This window comes from Halichoeres trimaculatus, unplaced genomic scaffold (assembly GCF_033239565.1).
Source record: "Halichoeres trimaculatus isolate MK-OKI-2021-1 unplaced genomic scaffold, fHalTri1.1 fHalTri1_scaffold_9, whole genome shotgun sequence".
Classification (NCBI taxonomy): Eukaryota; Metazoa; Chordata; class Actinopteri; order Labriformes; family Labridae; genus Halichoeres; species Halichoeres trimaculatus.
In genome coordinates this window covers 24,798,672-24,826,006 of record NW_027437188.1, presented here as the reverse complement: position 1 = coordinate 24,826,006, position 27,335 = coordinate 24,798,672, and the positions used below count along the sequence as shown (strand labels likewise).

Genomic DNA, 27,335 nt, shown 5'->3' with positions numbered 1-27,335 from the left:
TTACAACTTTCAAGGTTTAAAATTTCCTTTTTTTTTGGTCAATACTATCCTATTTTGTATCTTTTGGCTCACCATAGATAAGCTGCTGCAGTGTCTTCTTGCTTCCCACTGCACAGCAATTTAAAAAAAAAACACCACCCCACTTTTGAATAACACATTTCAGATAAAAGCTCAAAAGTCTGTCCAACAAACTTGGTGTCGATTCAAATATCAGAGTTCGAGCTACAAGCTACCAGCTAAGCATGCAGATGCAGCAAACCAGACTGATGACAGCAGGAACCTGCATCAAAAAACCAGCAGAGCTTGAGTTTGGGGTGGGAATCAACACAGAGCTGTGGTTGTTACTCAACAGAGGGAGCCAAGTTGGGTTTGGGGAAATACCTTCCAAAATCAAAAACTATTTACACATTTTTCTTCATTATTGTAAAAATATAAACAAAAATAGGACTTTCACTTTCTAGGAAACCATGAGAACAAAAAATGTTTGATCTGTTATGCGCATTTCTTTTTTGTGCTGTGACCCCCAAAGGGACTTAGTCAGGGTGAGTTAATACTAGCTGTAGGTTAATTTAGGACATGCAGCAGTATACACAAATAGCTAAGCTAATGTTCTTCAGATTGCTAACTTCAGTATCTCAACTTATTTATTTATTTACTTTCTGAAAAGTCTACTGGTGCACTTACACAGCAGGGGGTCGCCAGATTCTGGCACAGTTTTTTTGGGCAGGGATCTTGGCTGTAGAGCTGCACTTGACAACTGTTGAAATTCATTCATCTATTAATATGATCCAAACAATTCAGTCATTTGACTTAGAAATAAGATGCCATGTATCAAATTATACATGGCATGGCAATTCTAAATTTTAAGCTTTCCAGTGAGAAATGTTGAATCTTTATTCTTTTTATCATTCTTAAAGTGTTTGTCCCCTTTCAAATTTGAATCTTAAACATTTATCCCAAGACTTGATCCTGCTTTATTGCGAAGTCAAAGGACAAAAAGCCAAGAGATGTAACCTGTAGTATTTGATGACCTCATTGTTGTTTTTATTATCAGAACATGTGTCTTAAGATAAAAGAACAGCATGCCCCAAAATGTAGAACATCAGAATCCAAGAGTAGCAAAAATTTCCACAGCATACATGTGACTCTAAAAACAAAGCTTTAAATAGCTCTTAGTGCATGGTTTTTGTGTAATCATGCATGTTGCCACCGGACAAAGGCGACTGCAGTGACTGATGAAACCCTCAAGGTGGCACCACTGTGTCCAATGATGTCATAACATCCCCAGTTCTGCTGTTTTTCTCCATGCAATGAATTCCTCCAGTACAGTCGCTGTCTGACTCTGCAGTGACCACAGAGAGCCGCTGACGCTGCATTCACTGAATCAAACAGCAAACACAGGTCACAGGATGATATTTCAGACGTCTCAGACACTCAGCGGGAAAAAAGTCTTTAAAAAAGGGCCTAACAGGGTTTGATATTTGATGACATGAGTGTAAAAGATTAATCCAGACATTTCTACAACACACACTCCACTGTTGTGTCTGTCAGTATGACCGCCAATCAAACACCCTTTTACAGACGCCAGCCAGTTACCTAGCAACCTCTCCTCACTTCCATGGTGATGCTATTAAAAGCAACAACAAAGGAGAGGAAAAAAGGGAAAGATGGGCCTGAAAATGAAGAGAGAGGGAGGTGTTAAAGGAGCAGCCCAGTGTTTTGTCTGCTAAGAAGACACTGTGTGCTTTCTCTGTCTTTTGTCCTCAACAGCAGTTATTTTCTCACATCTTTCTCTCTCTGTGTCCCCTGCATGGATTTCTCCACAGTTTTGCTCTTATTCATTTGCAGCTTTTGTTCTTTCTCCCTCCTTTGTAGCAGGGAGCAGTCACATCATATTGTAGTACTGGAAAGATTCAGTTGTGATTTTGTTGGTTAGCGCTTCAGAAAGGACGAGGTGTGATGTAATAGTGTACGTGGACAGTATGTCTGTGTTTGACATTGAGGCTTCAGGAAACCAGATTGTTAGCAAGTTGTTGTGCCCTCACACGTGTTGAAGGCATTGTTATTTTGCCCTCTGTGTTATGTCTTCAGATCAAGAAGGAACCTTGAAATCTTGATCTGAAAGATTCTGAGTAATTGAAGTAAAGAAGCTGGCGATTTAGAAAAATGAGCTTCCTATTTAAACTGCTTTAGCCTCCCCTCTCCCTCCCTGTGTCTGATTTTACCCCTGTCATATGTATTGTCACTGATGCTCGCTCTATAGTCTGTCCCCAGTGCTCTTTGCTGCTGCTCCCCCTGCCTTTGCTTTTCATGTTTGCTATATGAAAAAGAGGAGAGATGTGCTCTCCCCACTTCAGGCCTTGGCATTCCACTTGGTATGTAGAAGTGAAAGGAGCTCCCAGACCAGAGCTGTACCACCGCATTTAAGGTAATGCATGAAAATAATGAACATGGCTTGACTCTCTTTTATATGTCCACACATGTCCACATGCAAAAGAGGGGTGGTGTTCTCTATACACTTTAGGCTTTGGCGTTCCACATATGCACATGGAAGAACAGGGAGTTCCCAGAACAGTCATGTTTAACTTGTATTAATAACTAGAAAAGTACTCAGAGAGTGCAGACCTCCACCAAGCAAACTGTGATTCTCACGCAACACTGAAGTCTTACTTTAATGTTATACTCCCTTTCAGCAGACTGTCTGCTACAATTTGGTGTTAGTTGCAGGTTTTTACAATAATTTTTTACCTAAAAGTATTGAAAATGATGATGATGACCCTATACATATTTCATATTCAGTATCTTAGTATCCAGCGTACAGAAATTATGGTGACCTTGTCTTGTATTGTTTTGCAAAGCAATCCGACCATTTATCGTGGAGTTATATATACAGGTGGTGAAAATGGCCCTATCTCACAATGATCAAGAATCCTTTAAAAAAATCCTGGATCTAGACAGTGATCCGGATCACCTCCAAAATTTAATCAGTTCTTCCTTTTTCCCATTTTGAACCTTTCCTGAAAATTTCTTGAAAATCTGTTTCTAACTTTTTGAGTTACTTTGTTCATAGGCAAACAAACAGAAACTCTCCCAAAAACATAACCTCCTTGGCGGAGGTAGTTATGCTTTTAGAGTGTGCCTAAATGTAATGAACTGTTTATAGTACAGTTTGGATCCACTAGGTGAGTTGAAAAGTGTAGGGTGTTCTGGGGAGGTTGCAGATAGGAGTGGATAGGATAAAAAATCTGTATCGGTTTCTTCTCACAGGAGCTTTAAGGATGAAAATGTATGATGGATGTTAAAGCTCCTGTAGCTGAACCAATCGTAAGTCTTTTCTTGTCAATAAATTGTTCTTTTCTGAACACATTACCCACAATACAACATCATTTAACCCAAAAAACCTGCACAACTTGATTCTGACAATAACAACAAAAGCATTCCTCATTGTTTGAAACTTTATTCATAATCTTCATTTACCAATCAGTAGTGCATTCCCGGGCTAGCAGTCCAGTAAAACCAGTGATGGAGGCCTGTGATGTTTGGATGTTGAATGGAAAAAAGCCTCTTGGGAGCGAGGCGGGACAAAAACGCAGTCATAGCTTTGACGTCCCCAGCTTCATGTCTGATTTTTTATTTTTGTTTCTCTCCATGAAAGCATCGATGGAGATTTGTGGCCATGAGGAGTAGCTCTGCGCTCTGGTTTGAGTTCCTCAGAGTTTTCATCCACTCCTGCGTCTCACGGTGCAAAAACAGACGAGTCAGGTCAAAGGTCATTCCAACTTTTGAGGAGGGGGGCGTCAAAGGGCATTGCACACACTCCGAGCCGGTTCTTGATCCCTTTGACGAAAAAGGGACGTCAACATAAATATACCAACAAATACAGACACAGTCACGAAGCAGCTCTGAGGAGGAGCTTTAGTAAAATTCTCTTTTCTATCTCCTGCTTTTCTTTTCTGTTGATAAAGTAATTCAGTAAAGTAAAGCTTTTCACAACCATAAAACTTTCCATTTTGTTATTTTTTGTACATTTGTATCATATATTCACAAAAACTACTCTGACATTTGACAAACATTTACCTCAAATGACATCAAAGCAAAAAGAGCAAAAATAACACAGCCAGTTTGACGATTCTGTCTCTTTTTTTGTTGTGCTTTTTGTTGTTTGTTTTCAAAGCGACACTAACAGAGAGATCTGAAGTCTCTTTTTTTGCGAAGACGGCATGATTTCAGCTCCAACTAACAGCCTCAGAGTCAGCTCGGGCGTCGAACTGATCAGCTAAGAAATGAAACTGTTTCTTGTGCAGCTTCTTATCCCCTGGACGGCCAGAGCACATGCTAAGCTAGGATGACTTAGCTTGGTGAGACAAAAACAAGATGGCAGACTGGTGCCTTGGAGAGACGACCACGGGAGGAGACCGATCCCCGAGAGGCCCATGGGTGAATAGACTGTGCCCAGGCAGCCATGGAGACTGAGCCTGCAGGTGCCGTTCCTCACTGCTGTTTTGTTGATTTATCTCCTCTGAGACAGCAGAGGAAGAGGAGAGAGGAGGAGGAGGCACATTAAGCGTGAGGACGGCCCATGAGTCTGACATTTTTAGCTGAGTGATGCTGATTAAATCTCATGTTTCTGACTCACTAATCCTTAGAATCACACGCTATTTTGAGTGTGGTAATTGGTGTTAAAGATGACTTGGGATTTGTTCTCTGGGACATTATTTTATGGGATGTATTGTGTTTATTTTTGAGCCTTAAAAGTGCTGGAAAGTAGTTGTTTTTTTGACCAAGCCAGGCTAGATGCTCCTTCTGTTTACACATTTTGGGCTAAGCTAACATGCAGCAGGCCGTGGCTTCATCTCTTGATGCCTGTTCATTAATAAGTCTATATGCTCGACCTTGTTTTACTTCTTGTTGAAAACTACTGGCTGTTTTCTTGTATCTTTCCTGCAGATGCTTCACTGGGGCTGATGATGGCCTACTTCTCCCTCAACTGGAGCCTCTCTGCATCATGCCGGTCTCCTCAACGCATGGTGCCGTCTCTCCAGAGTCCCATTGACACACTTGGGTACCTATTTACCTCCTTGCAGGTCACTGGAAAAAAAGGGAGGGGAAATCTTCCACATCACACATCTTGTATTTCCTTTTCTAATCCTTTTTGAATGTCCAAAACAGGCAGTCACTTCCTTTTTCTAACCTTTTCCAAGGCAGAATGTGACCATATTTTATTTCTAGATGTATCTGAAAGCTCTTCTGCTGCTACGATCGCAGGCTGTCACCACCTTCTGTGTTTAGAAAGGGCAGAATGATAAAATAGAGGCATGAGCAAACAGTGAGGCGGCATGCCATGATGGAAAGCAATAGAGCAGATATAATCCCTGTCCCATACATCTGAAGTAACTCCCTGCAGCCGCGCATCACATGCAGGAGGGGAAACATTTTCATGGCATCAGAGAGAAGGGGGATTCAGGTCATGCTTTCACAAAATTGTCGATCCAACCCTCAGCACAACAGCCTGTGGTAAAGCTATCTCAAAAGCAATGTTGGCATTATCAATGGCTTCACAAGTCACGAGAGAAGCAGCGGCAAATTATTCATGTTTCTTTTGACAGCTAGCCACGGACCGTATCCTCATTGTGTTGTCTAACGCTAATGCTGTGTTTTCTGTCCGAACATCGCCGTGTTGGAAGCAGTTTTCGAAGATAGATAAAGTAAGGAGGAGGAAATCTCAAATGGCACGCTCTTGTTAAAGAGCACTAAAGCTGAGTGCTAAAACATGGCGGTGTAGACTGCCAGGGCCCAGGACCAGTGTGTGTGTGTGTGTGTGTGTGTGTGTGTGTGTGTGATTGTTTTCCCTGCACTAAGACTCCTCTGTGTTATCGATGTCTGGGAAACTTTCAGCATTAGCCATAAAAGGTCGGACCTCCGTTTAGATATCGTAAAGCGCTTCTCGACGTGAAACTTTCCACCCAGCCAACTGCGGTTTGATGGAATATGATCCCATTGGCTATTATCCGTCGTGACATCATTAACAGGAGAACAGAGAGGAAGGGAGGAAAGGAGGGAGTGGGGCTTCGATAGTCTGAACAACATCAACATTGACACATGACTTTGGAGGGGCAACAGATTCAAGACAGAAGCTTCCACATGACCACACCTGATAACAGCAAGAACCGCTGGAGGATTGTGTATGTGAGCTGCACACACAGACGCTAGAAGCGACTGATAACGTACTACAAAATTAGCACAGAAGGCAAAATAAAACTCAAACAGATGATTGGATTAGCCCTTGAATCAAGAGGAAACGGTCCATAAACTAAGATACATGGCATTCAGGAAAGAAAAAGTCAAACCAAGATGGATGGATGGAGCGTAGAGGATTTTTCTCTACATGATAAAAGATTTCTAGTCTGTCCCAAAGTCTGGGTAAGGGGTCTGAGTGAGCCCTGTCGGAGAAGAGGGATGTACAATCAAATTTGGGCTATGGTCTTGATATGTGTCACACACACTCCTCATGGTCCCCCACCCTCCTCCCAGAGTGGTAAAGCTTCCCACCCCCCGGATATTCTCCTCAAGAGTTCCAGATAAGATGGAGAGAAAGGCAGAGAAAGAGAAACAGCAAGAAAGCAGAAACAAAATGTGTCTCATGTCTTTAAAACATGATCTAAATCACGCAGATGTCCATAATTCATATGTATGATTGAAGCTCCTTTGTCATTCCACCACATTGACGGTTTTGTATGAGTATAATACAGCATTTTCCTTCTTTTTTGATGTTTTTTGATGTTTGCACAACTGTGTGTATCTAGGGAGAGGAAGCACAGCACCTGAGGGAGGAAGAGGGAGAAAAGAGGAAAGAGGAGGAAAAAGGATGTTGCTTTGCAGACGGCGTTTGATATGTCTCCCCGTTGTTTCCCATCGCTGGCGGGTGTTTGAGTCCGTCTCTTCTGTCTGCGGGGCTGTGCTGCTATCAGGAGTCAATAAAGGAGGTGGAGATAGAGGGGGGGGGGTTGATGTAGGGACTGCTCATAGGGTCAAAGGTCGAGGGGCAGGGAGGGTGAAAAAGGTCGAGGGTCAGCCCTGGGTTTCTTTGCCACTCTCTCGTTCCCGCTGTCCGCTCTTGCTCATCTTCATCTCCGTCAGCTGGATGTACCGCAGCACGTTGGTGTCTGTGACAGAAAATGAGACAGAGAGGGTGAAATAAGACAGAGAGTCACATCTCTGCTTCAGTCACTGCAACCTCCTCTGGTAATGCAGTGAAACTCTGGCTCCTTTCAAGTCCAAAAAGTGAAACAAAGAGATGACTTTGAGCTAAAAAGGTACATCAGGTTTCCAAATATAAAAGACAAAAAAAAGCCTTAAGTCAGACCAGCCAAATGTGAGGAAGAGTCAAATGATGCCCTGCAGGAAAAAACATGCAGAGGGAGTTACCTGCAAATTTAAATCAAATCAAATGAGCTTGCTTGGTTTTGATTTTCTAAACGGCAACATGTTTTGGCTGATTAGAGTGGAGACAACCTTCGGTTTACCTAACTCTTATGATGTGTCACAATTTGCCCCGACAAAATTTAGAGGATGGAGAGACAATCAAAGATGTCATAATACAGTGATAAGATACCTGTGATGTGTTTTCTGACTGCTCTAAAAGGCTTTTAAGGGAACACAAGATTTCAGACAGGGTTTTCAGAATCATCACACTAAACTGGGTTTATTTTGAATTTTTACTTGTTCCTGAAGTTTGAAATAAAAATGTGTAGAGAGAACATTGATGGCAGAGAAAGCACACCTGGGTAAAGAACATAAATCATTCTGTAAATGATATTTTTGCTCACTGTTTCCTATTCGAGATAGACCGATATGGATTTTTTAGGGCCGATACTGTTTATTAGTAGGCAAGGAGGCAGATAACCGATATTTGAAGCTGGTATTAATTTGCAGTCAAAGTGAAAATATTGGCGTAAAAATTTTGAGCAATACAAACTCCAACACTTAACTGCATTTAAATGCCCTGAAGCATTTGTTTATTCAGCTCCCAGGCTCAGCAGCATGGCTTACGAAGTGAAATGAAAACCTAAAAAAAAAAAAAAATAGCTAAAGTTTTCTACAGTAAAAAAAGTTATCCAAAATTTCTATGTAACTGCAATAAAACTGGACAGAATTGAGTTTGTGCTGCCTTTTACAGGCATGTAATGCAGTTGAATTCATTTTCTTTTTAGATTCCACATGACTGATTTTAAATGTTTTGACCATCTAGGGCTTCCATAGTGTAGACAGGGAGAAGCTGTGCAGAGAAGCATCAACAAGCAGCTCCTGAATGTCAGCAGTTAAAAACATTTCTTATCATTTTTTTAAGGGGCAGAAAATCATAAACCTGTGGGTATTGATAAGAGGAATGGTTTTTGTGTCTGTGAAAGTTAAAATAAGTTTATAAACAGTAAGATAGTCATGATGCTAATTGCGTTAGTCCGTCAATGGGATTTTCTATTGGCATTAGCATTAAGCTAGCAGACTTTTGCTAACCAAAGCTTGCTGTTTAAGAATCACCTTCTTTTGCTCAGTTAGGCTGTGTATATAGTTTCTATCTGTTTTACTGAGCTTTAGTTTGTTGAGTCTACTTAAATGACCAAATCAACAACAACTCTCTCTCATTTCACGACGAAGTGTTCAGCGATCAGCTGAGCTGAGGACTTACGTTCAGGGAGGGGAGAATGGAGTACATTAGGTTTTTATTCTCTCACACACACAAACTTCTATGACTATTTCCATATTAGTATTATCAGCCTTAATTCATGTGATGAACGGACGTGTCTGGGGGAACTGTCAGTGAGCAGAGCTGCCGCTTATGATTACATGACATTATTGGGCTTACAGTAACATTAGTTGTGAGTTATAGAGGATTGGGAAGTTTATTACAATTGCAGGAGAGTCTGCTGCCTCAACTTACCTTCAAAACATACATCTGCTATCTAGAGTTTCTCCTGTTGGCAAAACCTGTTTTTTTTTATATCTTTGTTGTGTGTGTGAGGGGGACAGCACTTCACACAGCTTTCACTGCTGATTGGCTGTTACCTGAGCCATGGCTCTGCTTGTAACCAATCAGATGGTACTTTGGGTGGGACAGTGCTTGGGACAGAGAAGTGACTGCAGACAGCGGCGCGGCTGCATCAGAGCCAAAACAACACAGTTTTGAATTGGTTTCTTAAAAAGGCCGATGCCGATATGCCCCAAAATTCCGATTATCAACCCGATAATCGGCCTGGCCAATAATCCTTCCACTCACAATACACTACCCCTCACCTAATTCACAGGAACACACAAAAAATAACAACACCTGCCACCTTTGCAAAAAAAAAAAACAACTCCTCACAGTTCTTCTCACCTGTGGGTTCGCGATTCTTGGCATCTCGCAGGTAGCGCAGGGCACATTCATAGTCACCCAGGTGATAGAAGGCGATGCCGGCGCGGTACATGGCCTTGAAGTGGTCTCTCTGATGGCTCAGCACCTTCAGACAGTACTCCTTCACCCGCTCGTAGTTCACCAGCTCCGACTGCAGCAAGCAGGCTGAGGGAGAGGGAGAGGGAGCACATTAGAAGTTTCAAACTGTTTAAAAATGCATCGTAATAATAGTTTTAATGATTATGTCTGCTCAAACATCTTGAGCACATCCCATGAGTGTAAAACAAAGACGGGAATATTTTGCTGACATCTCACTCTGTGCCTTTTAATAGAGCCATGGTGAAATTTAGCCTCCGCTGTGCTTCCTCAGGATGGCAGTGAGCTGACTATAAATAGCCAATACTAATGTCTCACAGTGTGCAGAAGACACAAAATCGTGCAAGCAGTTTGAGCCCTGGGGCAGGAGAGTAATGTCTCTACATGCAAAACAAGAGAATGGGAAAAAATTCAGCTGGAGTGTGAGGGTCTGAACACTCCAAGGATGCTTAAGTCTCAGGTCTCTTTGCAGATGTTTTGTTTGTAAGAAAAGTGACAGAAGACATGCAGAGATCAAGTGAGCAGGGCTGAGGCTGGGCATCTGAGCAAAATGGTACTCTACTTAAAAAAACAACTTTTATTACACAGTGATAATCAGTCCAATTGATGCATCCTGCAGCTGCACTCTGCAAAGGTTGGAATAACTTCATTAGTAAAGACACAAACACACAGCTTTTAGATGAGCGATGCTTTTTAAAGCCTGCTGATGGATCAGATATCTGATCACTTAAACACAACGCCTCCGGTGATCACAAGCTCTCCTGATTTCTCTTTTTACTTCTCTGTTCATTTCTCTTCTTCCTTATTCCTCTTCCCTCCTGCAGAACCTTAATCTATCAGAGGATTTATCAAAACTTATTTCCTTTAATCACTTCTTGTACTTCTGCTGCCCTTTCTTCTCTGTTCTGACTCCTTTTCAACCCTCCCTTCTTTCTCCCTCCCTCCCTCCTCTGACTCTGCCCTTGTTACACAGACAGCTCTGTGAATAACATGAGTCAGGCGCTATTAGCTGAGAGGCAGGGTGAGTCAGGAGTGAGAGACAGAGGGAGAGGGGTGAGGGGCATGGCTGCAGTAGGAGGAGGAGAATGATGAGGTTTGTAAATGGGGGAGAAGAAGAGGTGAGATCGGTGGGAGATAAAGGGTGAGGAGAAGAGGAGGAAAGCAGTTAGGGGTCCTTTAAGTGTTGTCTCACCCTGAACTTCAGAGACAAACTGTGGATGGTCTGGCCTTGCCCGTCAACAAGCCGAGTGCAAAACACTAAATAATTCATGATGGACATCAGGGGACGCAGCCATTCAATAGCAATCAATGTGTTTTGGTATTTCGTGGCTGAAGTTGAGTGTCTCGCAGATGCAGGCAGCATATTATGCGTGTTGTATGTGTTTGTGAGTCACTGCCTGAAGCATCACAGCTGTGCACGTGGACGTATCTTTATCACAGGCAATTAAAACAGGGGGGATGGTTCTCTGTGGACACCGTTTGTTTTGGGTACAATCGCATTTGGACTGTTTTTATCAAACTATCTTTACTTTCAGCTCTCGCTTTTCAACATACTATTTGGCCCAGAATCCCTAAAAAAAAAAGAAAGAGACAAAACCACAGACCTGAAGCCTAAAAACCTTAAACAAGCGATGACTGTGAAATTAACACTGAGAACCTGGAAAAATGATGACATTAAAATATTGAATAAAAGTTATGACCACAGATCTGGAACAAGATCATGGAAAAACTGGTGATCACAGATTTGGTACCAAAAAAAAAAAAAAATCAAAATCATAATCATAAAAAAAGACCACAGACTTGGTACCACAAAATTGATGATCACAGGCTCAGGGCTAAAAATCTGGGGAAAAAATGATGCTGGAATAAAAAAAGTGATGTCTGTTGACTTGTCACAAACTCAGGAAAAAATGATGACCCTGGACTTGGGCCAAAAATCATAGAAAGATATAGACATAAAAAATAATGGTGAACTGAAAGGGATGAAAGCTGACCTGTCACAAAAGTGCAAACTGCAGAACTGTTGCCAAATTTTCTGAAAATAAATAAATAAATAAAATAAACTAAAATAAAATAAATTAAAATAAAATAAAACAAAATAAAACAAAATAAAATAAAATAAATGAATAAAAATAATTAAAAAGATGACTGCAGGTGTGAATCAAAAATCATGAAAACTGATAGTTCTTAAAACCATGAAAAAAAAGCAAATATCTTAAATAATTGGTGGCACCAAAAAAAAAAAAAAAAAAAAAAAAATACAGACTGGTTTTTATAAATGATGACTGAAGATTTCTGAGAAAATACCTTTTAGAAATCACAACTTCCCTTATGCACCCCCTGAATGCATTTTGGTGTATCCACAGATATTTGGAAAAACTAAAAATAACTTCTGTAAGGCAATGAAAGAGTGAGATACCATTCAGAGTTTCCTGGGTTGATTGTTCTGGAATATTTTAAGTTTAGTGTTGTAAGGATACCTTTGACAGAAACCCAAATATCATGAAAGACTAACATAAAGGTGAAAACAGGACCTTAATGTGTACAAAGACCAAGACAAAACTGAAAGAAATGTACCATTTCTGTGTATTTCTACCTTCTATCTGTAACTATTAAACCAAGGGAGTTTAAGAAACACAGCTTAATAATGTCCTTAGTTCAACCAACATTCATGGGATACTGTCGAGCTGTATTTAACTTGCTGAAGTGGTGCACAACAATCCTTTTTTCTGCACATCTGCCCCAAATATAAGACTATTTTGCTGAATTTTCCTGCTAAATATACCTTACTGTCTCAGTTGATGACATAAATAGTATCAATGCCATTATCATCAGACTGATCTCCACACACAACATCAACGCTGACAGTCCTCTTTTCTCTCTATCATAACTCAGCTCAGAGCAGAGCATCAAGGTCACAGCCGTTTCCCATCTTTGGTCTCTGGTACAGTGGGAATCACCTCACATGGCCTCTACCTCCTCCTCTGCACACCTCTCTGCATAGACTCGTCTCCTCTGTTTGTTTTTACAACCGTCCAGCTCCGACGTGACTGCTCTCATCCCACCACATGCCCATCCATCTTGGCCATGCAACTGTGGACCTGAGCGAAGCTTTCAGAGGATTCGGTTACAGTCCATAATGGCTTAATGGCTGACGCAGTTAGAGAGTTCATGGGCACTCACACACAAACACAAAGGCCTGGTATTACACACACACACACACACACACACACACACACACACACACACACACACACACACACACACACACACACACACACACACACACACACACACACACACAGGGCATAGAGGAGATACACAGTTTCCACAGGCAGTAGGGAGCAGCATATCCACAGTAACACAGCCGAGGGCAAACAAACAAAAAGGCGTGGACGCAGGATGGAAACTCAACAAAACACAACACAGACACCCAAGATCCCAAACAGACCACTCTGAATGAACTTTCTGAAGCAAACAATGGTTTAAACAGATTCATGACTGTACAAACACACACTGACGCAAACACAAAAGCTGTGTGCACAAGTGATGACTAGCTGGCCGCACCCCTTCTGGCCCATTAGACAGATGGATGGCGTGCCAGAGGAAATGTAGTGTGTGGTGAGATGCATTAAGGGTGTGATAATGATGGGATCATAGGGGCAGGCGGGGCAGGGACACAGACAGACAGACAGACAGACAGCTGACCCATGAGTCTGAGGGTGTGGAAGCAGCTTTTTGTCATGTGGCCAGGTGTGTGGGTTAGATGTTAGCATGTAGCATGTTTTACTCTCAAGTCAGTGACCAATGTTAGCTTCTTCTCACAAACCTGCAGCTAGCACTTAGCTTTTAAATCTTTCAACACATTGTTTTTGTTGCCAAATCCAAATAACATTTCGTTTTTATTCAGCCACATTTTCCTCCCCTCAGAGATTTTGTCGAAAGCAGGAAATTTTGGAAATTTTTCAGAATAGTCAACCAAGAATATTCATCTAAAAATGGACAAAGGCAAAAGGCATTAGTGCCTTTGAACACATCGAGAGCAAAGCAAAACTATTAATTGAGTTGAGTGCTGGAATGTTTTGGTTCATCTGTCCAAATGAATGGAGCTTTTTCTGTTTCACTGCTTTGTTCTCTTTAGTACTGCTCTCTTTTTCTCTCTCCCTCTTTCTTTATCTTTATGCAACTTGACCTATCGGCCTTTCACTGTTGCCAACTTAAGCTTCTGGTTAAAAATATGTCTGGTTCTTTCTTTTTATTGTGGCTGTTGTACTCTTTTATAGTATCTCATGTAAGAATAACACAGATTGCATAACCTTAAAACAAGTGGTATCAAAAGAATCAAAGTTTTTACCATTTGGACAATCTTAATCAAAGGGTGAGTTTTACACTGACTCAATCATTACTTTATATCTCTCAGCGATAATAATAACAGTAATGGTAATAATATTTATTAGAGGCGTCGCTACCACTCTTCACAAACACTCACCCTCATTTATAAATCTTGCATGGGGACAGATTTTGGTGTACAAATAAAACTTTCAGCAACATTCATGTCTATTTATGCCAAGTGCAAAACTAAGCGTTAGAAATTATGCAAAGTAGGCATGTCAATGCATTTTGACCTCCATGCTTGTAGCAAAAGCTTGCAGCGAAGGCTTATAGCAAAGGCTTGTAGCAAAGGCTTGTAGCGATTGCTTATTACGAAGGCTTGTAGCGAAGGCTTGTAAGGAAGTCTTGTAGCAAAGGCTTGTAGCAAAGGCTTGTAGCAAAGGCTTGTAACGATTGCTTATTATGAAGGCTTGTAGGGAAGGCTTGTAGTGAAGTCTTGTAGCAAAGGCTTGTAGCGATTGCTTATTATGAAGGCTTGTAGTGAAGGCTTGTAACGAAGGCTTGTGGCAAAGGCTTGTATCGAAGGCTTGTAGCAAAGGCGTATAGCGAAGGCTTGTAGCAAAGGCTTGTAGCGAAGGCTTGTAACGAAGGCTTGTAGTGAAGGTTTGTAGCGAAGGCTTGTAGCAAAGGCTTATAACAAAGGCTTGTAGCGAAGGCTTATAGCAACTTATAGCGAAGGCTTGTAGCGAAGGTTTGTATCGAAGGCTTGTAGCAAAGGCGTATAGCGAAGGCTTGTAGCGAAGGCTTGTAGCGAAGGCTTGTATCGAAGGCTTGTAGCAAAGGCGTATAGCGAAGGCTTGTAGCAAAGGCTTGTAGCAAAGGCTTGTAGCGAAGGCTTGTAGTGAAGGTTTGTAGCGAAGGCTTGTAGTGAAGGCTTATAACAAAGGCTTGTAGCGAAGGCTTATAGCAACTTATAGCGAAGGCTTGTAGCGAAGGTTTTTATCGAAGGCTTATAGCGAAGGCTTGTAGCGAAGGTTTGTAGCGAAGGCTTGCAGCAATGTCTTATTGCGAAGGCTTATAGCAACTTGTAGCGAAGGCTTGTAGCAAAGGCTTGTATCGATGGCTTTTAGCCAAGGCTTGTATCGAAGGCTTGTATCGAAGGCTTATAGCGAAGGCTTGTAGCGAAGGTTTGTAGCGAAGGCTTGTAGCGAAGGCTTATAACAAAGGCTTGTAGCGAAGGCTTATAGCAACTTGTAGCGAAGGCTTGTAGCTGTCATATGGGAATACCATGTCTGATGACAAGTGTCCTACACAATGAGTCACTTAGAGGACAACTTATCCGTTATTCTAATTGTCACCACTGCGTGATGCAACACTTTCTGCTACCAGCTCCTAATTACAAGGATTTTCTGCTTTTATATGCTATGACTGAATATCTTTGGGGTTTTTTAAGTGATGACTGGTGGTTAAAAAAATGCCGCCTTGGGCTCTGGAGAGTTTCAATAATCACTTTTTGATATTTCAAGGCAAATTGATAGAGCAGTTAAGCAGGAAAATAATTGCACGCATAGCCACAAGGCTAATAAAATGAAGAGCAGCCATGATTAAAGACACAATCCATCATGTTCCTGCTGCTTTAGTGTCCATGAGCAAGATGCTGAAACCCTGCCAGCTCCATGTCCGCTTTGGTGAACTTTTCCTTTGTTCAAGGAGAGGCCTTTCCTCATCTGATATTAAATGAGAATCAGATACGCCTTACTGATTTCTGATGTGATTAAAACGCGGTGTTCCCAAAGCTTCTGATTGGTACATGTTAAGAAGAGGGAGCAGGAATAATGGGATGTGACTGCACAAAGGAAATTAGCGGTGCAGACAGGATAGATTTGTCTTAATGAGTGAGCTGACAGGGACAGAGGACTGAGCTGAGACTGGGTCACTTCCTTTTGAGTGAGTCAGTGTCACGAGTGGTGGTATCTCTCTTCTGAGGGATCTCAGAGAAGAAGAAGACAAAGCAAGGGGAATCAAGGTAGGAAATGTATTTAACCCAGAAAAAACAACAGGTGCAAAGCTGCTGCCTTCATCTGAATGTGTGTGTGTGTATAAGAGGTGTGAAGAGTGGGAGTGGTTAACACATGCTAAGGGAGTCCCACTGGTTTGCAAAGCATCATGTCGGAAAAAAACAGAGCCCTGCACTGAGACTCGCTTTCGTTTGGCTGACAGAGCATCAAAGCCCGGGAGGAACGAAAGAAAGAGAGGATTGATCGACAGAGACAGGAGAGATGAGGAGGACAGGAGAGGACAGAGAGAGGCTCACCAAACTGAACTCCAGACACAGCTGAAGGGAAACAATGGAGGATATTTGTTTTTAACTCTTATTTTCTGTCTTAACATCACCTCATCTTTGCCCCTCCCCTCCCCTTTTCCTCCTCTCCTGTCCCTCTTTATCACAGCAGGCGCGACACCACGATCCAGCTAATTTAAAGCCACTCGTGGCCCCGGTGATTAGTCTGCTGTCCATCTCCTTGTAATTAGTTCTGCAGGAAGATAATGGCAGATGGGGAGACCCATCACTCTCACTGGTTCTCTCTCACACACACATCCACACACAATCCCTCACACATGCTTCCATCACTGACCCTCGTCCTTCACTAGTCCTCCACCTGACATTCCCCCCCTCACCTGTCACTGTCATCCCTTTACAAATGGTTTTAGAGCACTGAAGACGATTCAGCTGATTTATCTGCACAGACAAAGAAAGCGTGCAGAGTCATCAACATGAAACTGTCCCTAACAAACACTCTCTGAGTGGAGCCTGATCCCACACGCTGACGTCACAGCTCTCGGACAGTGTGGCAGATCTCCTCGGGCCCACTAAGAATAGCTCCACCCAAAGCTTTCTCTCACTTATTAAGAGGGACATGGCTTCGGCTCCTGGCTTGTCTGCACTGATATGACACAGCATTTACTCCACCTTAACCTGCCACCAGCTGCTTTATCCTCCCTCTCTGCCCCTCTCTGAGTCTTTTTCTCCAACGCTGATAAAAGGAAGCTGTCACCCTATAACAGAGCAGATGAGTGTGTCAATGTCTCTTTTATCACTCAGAATGTGACACCAAGAAAACAAAAGAATCTCTTCTTTTCCTTGGAGCAAATCTCCAGGATGCCTGCTGTGATTTATTAGCACATAGATATGATATAAAGCTCATCTTGTGACTTAAAACAAGTGGAGCAGATGATCTATTTGGTTGCGTGTTACTGTAGCGGAAGACTAATGCAGCTCCATATGGTGTCAAATTAAAAAAAGGCTCATAATTACTCTCTCTTGTTTGACTGCGAGCGTCTCAGAGGCCTCTGTAAGCCTGTAGTTGTAAATATAAAGTGCAGGAACCAGCCTCACAAATGAGTCACTGGCTGCTAACAATGAGTTTGACTTCTCTGGAGGATTACAGATACAGAAAGGGTGAGTAAGAAAAAATGAGGAATACACATTATGAGGGACAGAAAGGGAACATTTTATGAAACACTAATGAATACTGCACGATCTGGACTCAATAGCTTCAAAATTTCATTTTCGATAATGTCATATACATGACCTATACAATTTCACATTGCTAGCACATGGTTAGATTGGTGTGTCCCGTCTCCACACTGTGTGTCATTCAGTGAGGACGAGGAAACTGAGCCACAATAACAGACTCTTGTAAGCCTCCTGGTTGTAGTTTTGAGTGGGAGGCTAAATTGCAGGTTCCTCTGTCCTTCAGTTTGTAAGAATTAAAGCTGACATGTCAACAAAACCTGTGAATTATTGACTCCAAGCTACAATTTTGACACTACTACTTTAATAAAATGTGTTACACCTATACACTACATTCAAAGGGGACTCTATGTTAAAAACTTTGGACTTTTATGAAAGACTTAAAGAAGGTAAAGAGGCAGTACAGTGAATGAACTTATATCACCTTTCACCTTTCAATAAGCTGCTGAAAATATGTTAAATGGAAATGTAGCTTTGTGATGATGTGATGCAGCTATAAGGTAAGAAATAACCATGGACTAGCTAAAACATGTTTGTAGTGATGTCACCCATCTGTTTCTGAGGTGAAGTTTTTCAGCCTATCGTTGCCTGAAGCCATATTGGAAATGCTGAATTCCTGGCTTTGTTGGGGTCTAGACGAGGTAAAGACAGCCCTTTAGGCTCTTTGCAGACAGCTGTGAGCTGCCCCCGGTCAAATAGCCAGCCTTTAAATGGCAAAAAAAAATTTCCTAACCCAGTACTTTAGAAGATATTAAGATTGCTGTTCTCCCAGTCATAGGCACAGCTCAGCTGAACTTGACTGTTAATTCAGACTTTGCTTGAAAACTGTTTTAGAAACACACAAATGACGTCAAAGAGACTACGTCCATTTATTGTATGGTCTGTATCATAGACTGTATATAGAGTGGGTAGCGTGGCTCCACCATTTATCATTGTACGGTTTTGAAGCCAGTCATACCCCAGTCACAGGCGCCACCATTGTAGCAGTTTTGCAGCCAGAGTCTGCACAGTAGAGATGATGAGGGATTCTGGGAGAATCTGAATGGAGCTGGGTGACAAAAATAATAATTATTTTTGTTTTTCTTTCAAGAGTCTAATCACTTCCTGACTCTACCTCTCGACATATTTTACAATCCCCCCAAAAAATGCACAAGAACGGCATCAGTCAATCATCGCTAAACGTTACGTATAACCTTGTTTTTTAGCCTCGTACAACAAATGAAAACAAAACTTTTCAGAAAAAAAGAGGACTTGAATACAAGACAGCCAAATAATATCTTCAAATTACCACAACAATCGGCTAGAAAGCCAGATTTTTTAACCTTTACAGCAGCCAGCCACCAGGGGGAGCAGTTTTTGTGAAGACCTCACTTCGAGTCAAGCAAAAGGAATTTCCTCTTTTTTTTTTTTACAGTCTTGACTCAACTTAGTAACAGTCAGTCAAGTTGAGGTGGGCTGAGGTGTAAAAAGTTGTGTGCATTAGCTTAAACATGGTGTTGACCTATGATGAAAGCTGTTGGAAAGCTCAATTAAACTGAGATAACTGAAACCAAGATGTAACAGTTTCATATCAAGCAGGCACGCATGGTATCAGCAGTTTTCTTTCTGCCATCAGCTATCAAACATATTCCCCTAAATGTCAAAATGTGTTAGTATTAACTCTGTCATTCCCTCATGTATTTACACTATTTTAACATCATTCATTTTCTCTGCAGCCTTTTCCAAAACCCTCACGTTGGCACGCCGACCTCCTCCTCACAGTGGGACAGCTTGTCATGCAAAGACACTGATGAAACATCAGACATATTTGCATGGATTACCCACAGTGCAACATTGATCCCAGATTATTGTTTTCAATATCACAGAGAGAAAGGAGCAGAGGGGGAGTTGGTTTTTGTTACCACAGCATCAAACTGTCCACTCCCCTTACTGTCTACTAAATGATCTGCTCCAGCAGGACTACATGTTGTAACAGAGAGAACAGAGATTGTTTTCAACTTCATCTGTCCAGGCAGGAGAAGACATTAGCCTCTTACCTCAGTTGTCAACTGGCTGCACGTCCAATGTTTCATCCTCCACCTTGTGCTGTCCGCGCCCTCCTTCATTGTTCTGTTCTCCCAAAATAGTCGCTGACTCAGGATTAATGCTCATCTACTTAAATATTTATACAAGTGAGGAAGCTATCGTCTGTCTGACTTCACCAAAGATGAAATCATTTAATGTCCTCCATTGCACATTTCTTTTTCCAGAACTGACATTTTACTATAAGCCTGTGGTGTTCAGGGTGAGGGGTCATTGTGGGGTTTCTTTATGCTGAGAGAGAGAAGAGCTGTTCATGAACTTGTGTTTCAATTTAACTCATTACAACTTCCATTCTTAAATCACATCCTTTTTGTACCCGTGGGCCATGACCTCAGCCTTTCCTCTCATGAGTAAAGACAGGCGTTCAAAGAGCAGATAAGTGCAGTTTAATAAAGTATAAAAGAGACTTTTATTGAGGTTATATCTGTTGTTGAACTCTCTGACATCGACATAATTTGGTTGTAATCCTTTGCTGGGCTTTAACCTGATTGGTGATGTCACTTTTGGACACTGAGCAGGCTCTTGCCTACAGCTCTGCAGATGTTTGGCTTCCGATGTCTATATTTTATAAGGACTCTGACCAGAATTTAAAAAAAAGTTGGATTTAAAAAGATAATGGTCTTTTAAGCTTAAATCAATCCATTGTTGTTTATTAAAGTTTGTTTGGATAATGTATGGACAGTACAGCTGTGAGAAACATGCTCTGTGCATTAAACTGCTTATAAGACAGATTAGAGGGTCTCCAGAGAGGTCAACAGAGAAAAGTGCCAAATGGCTTGGCTCACACTCTGATGGAGTCAGCCGTTATTTTCAAGGTAGTAAACCTTTCTCATGAGTACTTTAAAGAAACTGATGGCTGAAGCATAAGCTTTCTTCATCTACAGAAATAATACAGCTATGTGTTGGCAGCCTGTTGGGTTTCTAAACTGGTCACTGCTGCAAAGACAGAATGAGGACCAAATGTTATTTTAAATGAGCTGTGCAGCTGCTAACGAACTGTAAATACTTTAATGACTACTATGTTGACATGATAAACATTGCAGTGAAAAGATGCTTATTCATGAACAGGAGGTACATTAGGGTTCACTCAGATATGTTTGTGTTCAGTTATGTGAATGGAAGTCCAAAATCCCCCTCCTCAACTTTTTTTATACTTTTGATTTCTTGTTGTTAAGCCGCTAAATGTGCTCCTATGTATTCGCCGGTCAGTCCAAGGGTCTTGGATGACGTAAGATTGTGTGACACTGAATTGAAATCGAATTGTAAAACTTAAACTAAATTGTGCGAACTGAAACTAGATTTCGTATTTTTGAAAAGGTGGGAAAAAAACAGTTTCAAGTAAATAAAGTCAAGTTCAGAACATTAAATTCAATTTCACAGAATATATAATACAATTTAAATTCAGTTTCTGGTGGCCCAAACATTGGCCCATGTCCTAAATAAAGCAACAAGCTGTAAATGTAAAAAACTAGTGCTCTCAGGCGATTAAAAAAAATAATCTAATTAATTACAGGATTTGTAATTAATTGATCTAATTAATCGCATTTTAATCTCATATCTGCTTAAGGTCCCAAAATAAAGAATTTGTATTCCAGGTCATTAAACTACATTAAAAGACATTAAAAACATTTAAGAATAAGGTGGGAGTGTATACAACACATTTTTACCATCGGAAATTTGAAAATCTGACGAGAACACCTCTTTGGGATCCAGATTAATCTGTGTTAATTTTTATAACGCGTTAATTTGCTGTGTAATTAATTAATCTAATTAACGCGTTAAAATGACAGTCCTAGAAAAAACTAAGCATCAATCTGTAGTTTTTTCAAGGTTTGAGGACATTTGGACGAAAGATGTGTCAAAGCGCCTTCAACCTGAGGGTAACGGTAAAGCAGCAGAGATATCATTTGTGGGTTCAGCTCTCTCATAAGAAAAGTCAACTTGCCGATAGTTTAATTTGTTTTTTTCTATCGTTACATCTGAATGTTTTGCAAAGGATATAGGTAGATGATAATTTATTGATTAAAATGAAATAATGAATCTGAATTTGATACTGAACTTCACCCTGTCGCTGGTTTGGGGGAGCTTGGGGGACTTGATGTAGCTTTCAGAATCATCAAAGCCCTTTTTGAACCCCATACATTAAGAAAGAAAGAGAGAAATATAAAAAAAGAGAGGGACGATGCCAGAAGAGGTGAGATACGGTCCTGTTCACGAACCTCTGTAAAACAACACCACACCATTTTATCTCCCTCATTTGCTTTACAGTTTATTTCAGAATCAGCTCTGTAAAACTGTACAAGTGCTGGTTAAACTGCTCCACTGAGGATCACCCTCAGCGCTGGATCAGCAAAAACAGGCTCAACACAACCTTTTTCCATTACAGCGCCGCAGACAAGTTTTCAATGTCAACCCGCTGCAGAGCATGTAATGAAGCGCTGAGTGTCAGGCCAACGCAGGGAGAGCTCAGATAGTGACCAACACGGCTCTTTATCAGCACCGAGCTCTGTGGATATATTTATAAATGGCCAGTGGGTTTACTCTGCACTGTCCACAGAGCTGAGGGTGTAAGATATGCACACACAGCTTCAGCTAATTCTAATTACTGATGGCTTACAGAGGATGAATATTCTGTGCTTCTTTATCTGTTTCCACATGCTCTCTCTCTCTCTCTCTGAGGGTGTCAGAAAAGGGCATCTGTTTCAGTTTTCTCTCAGCTGATGCCACGACTTTCAGCTAAGAGCTAAAAAAAGCTCTGATAGACACTTCTTCCCTTTTCCCTTTCTTCACACTGTCAGGACAGGACACATCTATCTGTAAGTTTTTCAGTGTTTGTGACACTTGTCTGAGCTGTTTTTTTAATAAACCATAGGTCAAGTATACATTATCTGATCTATTTGCAACAAAAATTGTGAATTAGCAAATATTAGCATGCTAACACTAAGATTGCAGATATTTCACCTTATTTCTGTTATTGTGAGTTTTCTGACGTAAGCATTTATTGCCATATCGTCTCCGTTTGTTTATTTGTTTGTTCTTCACAGTGTTGGTTTTGTGTTCTACTGGGATCACTCTGTTCCATTTTCTGTTGCTCTGGCTTAATTTTTATGAAAAACTGAAATCGAACCAACTTTGCAAACACTGACAGAGCTCCTGTTTAAAAATAGATGAGACAAAAAGCAGAATAAAAATATTTGCTCATCGCCTTCATGTCCTCTTTTTCTGTCTCCCTCTACATCTCTCCCCCCTGAGTCCTTGCCTGTCCACTCTCTTCCCTTTTCTTTCTGACAGATGACTGAATCTTATTTACTCTTGTGACTGGAGTCATCGGGGCCTGTCAGGGGTCTGATATACATCACTTCAGTCCGGATTGGATTCCTTCGAGACCTTCTGCCTCACAACAAACAAAAAACCTCCAAAAACTGCTTAGAGGTCATAAAGACAGGACTTTTCCCCCTCCTCTACGTTTGTTACTTACACTCTCCTGTGTGATCCCTTCATATTTAAGACTTCTGACCAGTGTAGCCCATTCCTGTGGTTCAACCCCATCCCCCATTTTACCCACTATATCTTTCTCATTCACTTGCTCCTTCCCCCATCCCCCAAATCTCTCTGCCGCTCTCATCTGTGAGGAGAGTACAGTGTGAGTGGTACAGTAGAGGGAGTGCCAGTCCAACACATGACAGCAATGCCACGCCATCTGCAGCCCTGGCACACAACGCCCCAACAACTCTCGTTCTGCTCCGTCCACCCCTCTGATGGTCGACACAGAGGGAGGAAAAACACCAACCAAACCTTCCCCCCATCCCCCTTCTCACCCTTGCATGGCATCTCTCTCCATCCTCCATCCACCTACGAGCACATTGCGCAGCTTCTCCGCCAGAGCACCAGGCCTGTCCTTTTCCTCTACCAACCTCGCTTTGTTCTCGTTTTAACCCCTCGATCTTACATTTCTTCTCCCCATCTCCTTTCATCCTCCATCTTTATCTCACGCGCCCCACCACGTCCCCTGCTGATGGAGCTGGCAGAAGATGAAAGCTGGGAGTTTTCTCATCTGCTTTTGTAAGCAGGCTTTAACTGTTAACTAGCAGTGGGTTACAGCGAACTGCTGAAATCAACCCGTTACACAGCACAGACAATACTCTGATGCAGCACCAGCAGCCTTCATTTGAGGCGAGGCTGTACATGGAGGCTGTTTTCAAGGCTTTATTTATTAGGTTTTCAGTTTGAGGTCCGGCATTAAGCAGATGTTGAAGCCACCAACAGGCTCATTAAATCTTCCGTATAGAGCCTGTAATTGCATGTCATGGTTCAAAAGTTCATTGATGGCCTGGGTGCAATGTTCCTGAGGCTCTGCTGAGACATGTTTCCACCTGGTGTAAACACATGATCTGTGCTACCCACGAAACACCTTCTGCTCCATCAGTGTTCGCATTTACGTCAGGCTTTTCATTTTTTGAGGAGATGTGGTCTAGTCTGATCCCTGTGTACATCTACACCTGTTGTATACAGGTTTTCTCCCCCCATCCACATAATATACCAGCAGTTCCATGTATAACGTTTCATGTGAGGCTTTTAAATTTCATCATTAAAACACTTTTCACATACATTTTGTACCAAAGCCGCTGGAAATGTCGCTCAAAATAATGCAAAAAAAGTGAGGTCCCTCAAGCATCCATGAAAATCAGAGTGAAAATAAACCTCTAATACCAGCTCTTCTTGCTCATTAGACCATTTCTCACGACTGTGTGGGCATGGCAGATCACGTTCTGATTGACATCTCCCTCGCATACATTTGCATTCGCCTGGCTCTGCTCACTGCAATAGTGCATGTGACAACCGGCACAGTACAGAGTAGCCCTTTGTGTTAGAGGTGTCTGAGTCAGAATAAGAAACAGAAGCAGGAGCACTGCCATCAGAAATGTAAGCATGTTAACTGGCTACTGAGTGGTGAGTTACAAAGTCTTTCCGTATCACAGGCAGCAGTTTGTGGAGAGCACATGTAATGTTACTCTTGATGCCTTAATGCAGCACTCTTAGTTATGGCCATTAAGTGACAGAACTAAAGTGGAAACACACTGAATACTGTCCATAAACTCATGAAACAAATAAAAGACATCCTACGAAACATCTGCTGTTGATGGGCTGATTGAGGGAAATAAGACAAATCGCTCCACCATTGTTATCAGTAAAGACAGAACGGTATTACTACCACACCAGAAAAAAACAAAAAACCCATATCAGTATCACGTTATAACACAATAAGTTTCATGTTATGACGTGATACTGAGTTATCACAGTACTAAGTGGTTACTCATAATCTTAAACTCATGTTCGAATGGGGAAACTGTATGGAGAACAAATGGCTTACTCTGATAAAATTGTTAAAATCTACTTCATGCTTTGGTTAAAACATGGAGGGGTTCTGCTGTTATTGAGCACTGTGGATGATGTAATGACAAGTTTGCGTATTCTAAGACAGATTTTGAAATACTTAGGGGTCTCTAGAAGACAGAACTAGTCCTACCCTCTGGAGGTAGCTTTATTTATCATCCACAAGCTGGAGGGGCACAGAGGGCTCCATAAATACAGGCTGCACCAGTCCAACACTGCCAAAAACTTATTAGGTGATAACATCATCATTTGGTAAATGAAACAAGGTGTCGTGTGATACGTGATAAAACTTTGTTCTCAGTCACTATGCTTCAGGACTATGGAACAGGCTGCCAGAGGATCTGAGAAGACAACATTGACAATTTTAAGTTTAAACTAAAGACCTAGCTATCCAGCGTGGCTTTTATTGAGGTTATTTATAATTTTATAACTGTAATGTTCTTTGTTTGATTGAATCTTTTATTGTCCCGTTTCTCTTTTTATTACTTTTATTTTTATCCTAGCAACTTGGTATTTTAGTGCTTTTATTTCACTTTAACCTTCAGTCTTACCCTACTCATGTATTTTAACTATTTACAATCTTATCTCTATCTTGTATTTAAGCAAATTATTTTTTCTAACTTTGAAACTGCCTTAATAATTATATTTTAAAGGTGTGCATTAGTCACCACTCTAAGGTCTTTTTTTTAAATAGGTTCTTTTTTTCATTATTCTATTTAACATATCTATTAAATTCAATCACTGTGAAGCACTGAAATCTGCATTTTACTTGCACAGATGGTGCTCTATGAATTGAAGTTGATTGAGTATGAAACTGATCACATTGTGACGTGAAACTGATATGTTTGTTTGTTCTTCTGGATGAAATTCACTTCTCTTATCAGTGTTTTGAAATAATTTTTAATTTTTTAAATCAGGACATCCACAGATTTAAATAAAAGTATACCAGAATCTTTTTTATCTTTATTTTGGCTACTCACTTTTCTTTGACTCTGAACTTCGACCACTGTGGCTTGGCTGGCTTTTGTAGTAGATTCTGTATACGCTTGTGTAAATTATAAGAAGTCGCTAAAAATAACTGGATCTTAATTATCATCTTATCCTCTCTTCATCTGAGCCGGAGGAAGGATTTTAGCATGTTAAAGGTCACTGAGTTTTTTTGGTCTGTAAACACTTTGCACACAACCCTCTCGGCAGCAAAAAGAAGCAGTAAGAATTTTTTTTATCAGCAAGACTTGTCAATAACTGCACCTGTGGCTGTATTTAATGTATTGGCTCCAAATTAAAACTGAATGAGGAGTTGATTGTACAAAGGGTTTGGTAAAATGTTCATTACAACTACAGGGAACATTATGTACCCAGTCCAAACAATGTTTGTTTACTGACTGCTCATAACCAGTCAGGAAGTGCCTTACTCAGGTTGAATTATGCAACCATGTGACTGCTTCTAAATGTTAATAGAACACCATTGTTGTGTTAAATTCGAACCCACGTCTGTGTGACTACAGAATAAGTTTGCATTCTTATTTTTCATTCTTTTGTGTTGTTTTAATGTGAGGAGTGGGTGAAATATGCTGGATCATCACTGTGGCTGCTGCATAAAAAGGTGGCTGCTGTTACGAAACAAACAATTTTACTCATCCTCTCCTGCTGTGCCTCTCTTAAAGCTGTGACTTATGACTCATTCACACATTGAGCTGGTCAGGAAGAACAAACGCAGATTTCAGGGTGAGATCAGAGCAAGAAGGAGTTAAAATACACCAGATTGATCGCTCTCACAAAAAAAGGATTATTCTTTGTTTTTTTGTGTGTGCGCTTGAAGTGATTTAAACTTATTACAGCTTCTAAACAGGACACAAGTTTGTTCTGTTTAAGGAAAGTGTTCTGTGCCTCTTCATGATCAATATCAGGAAAAAAGGAAACAAACTGCAGTCACATCTGTTATTTCTGTATGTGCCTCTGAGAGTGTTGTGTGTGGTGGGTGGATGGATGACTGAGGCGGACAGGCAGGAAGTCCGCCTGTGGCCAACATGTTGCACCACTGTGAACTGCGACAGGCAGACAGAGAGTGGTGATGCTGGTGGAAGACACATTACTCTGCTTCTCTCTCTTAAATCACATTAACTGCTTTGCACAACGTAAAAAAAACCAACTTTCTCATTTTTTTTCTCACATTTTTTTCCCTTGAATTGTGTCCCTTAAGTCTCTTTTTGTTCTTCTCTTGTCGTCCTGTCATATTTTCATCCTGTGTTTTGAACTAGATCACTGAGCAGGTGGAGCGGTTACTCAGCACTCAGAAAAACTTCTCACTCTTTGACATTTTTCAAATTTGCTGACAAAAAAAACAAACAAACACAACAACACAAATACTTCCTGTTGCAACAACTATTTTCATTTTTTATAAGCCTAGTTACCATCTGACATTTTTCTCTGTGGTTTATGCAGCACAAATTTCAAAGCACTTCTACTCAGAGGATGTGCTGCAACACAACTTTAATGGCACAG

At 41.1% G+C, this 27,335-nt stretch overlaps 1 protein-coding gene across 1 annotated transcript in view; it reads right to left on the bottom strand.

The window, feature by feature from the left end:
- Window positions 1–3,444: 3,444 nt before the first annotated feature.
- Window positions 3,445–27,335, bottom strand: part of ttc9b (tetratricopeptide repeat domain 9B) — a 30,992-nt gene continuing 7,101 nt past the window's right edge. The window contains exons 2-3 of the mRNA XM_074680234.1: window positions 9,374–9,556; window positions 3,445–7,163 (exon numbers count right to left, since the gene is read on the bottom strand). Coding sequence (XP_074536335.1) covers window positions 7,069–7,163; window positions 9,374–9,556 — 278 coding nt within the window. The 3' untranslated portion in view covers window positions 3,445–7,068. The remainder of the gene's footprint in view (window positions 7,164–9,373; window positions 9,557–27,335) is intronic.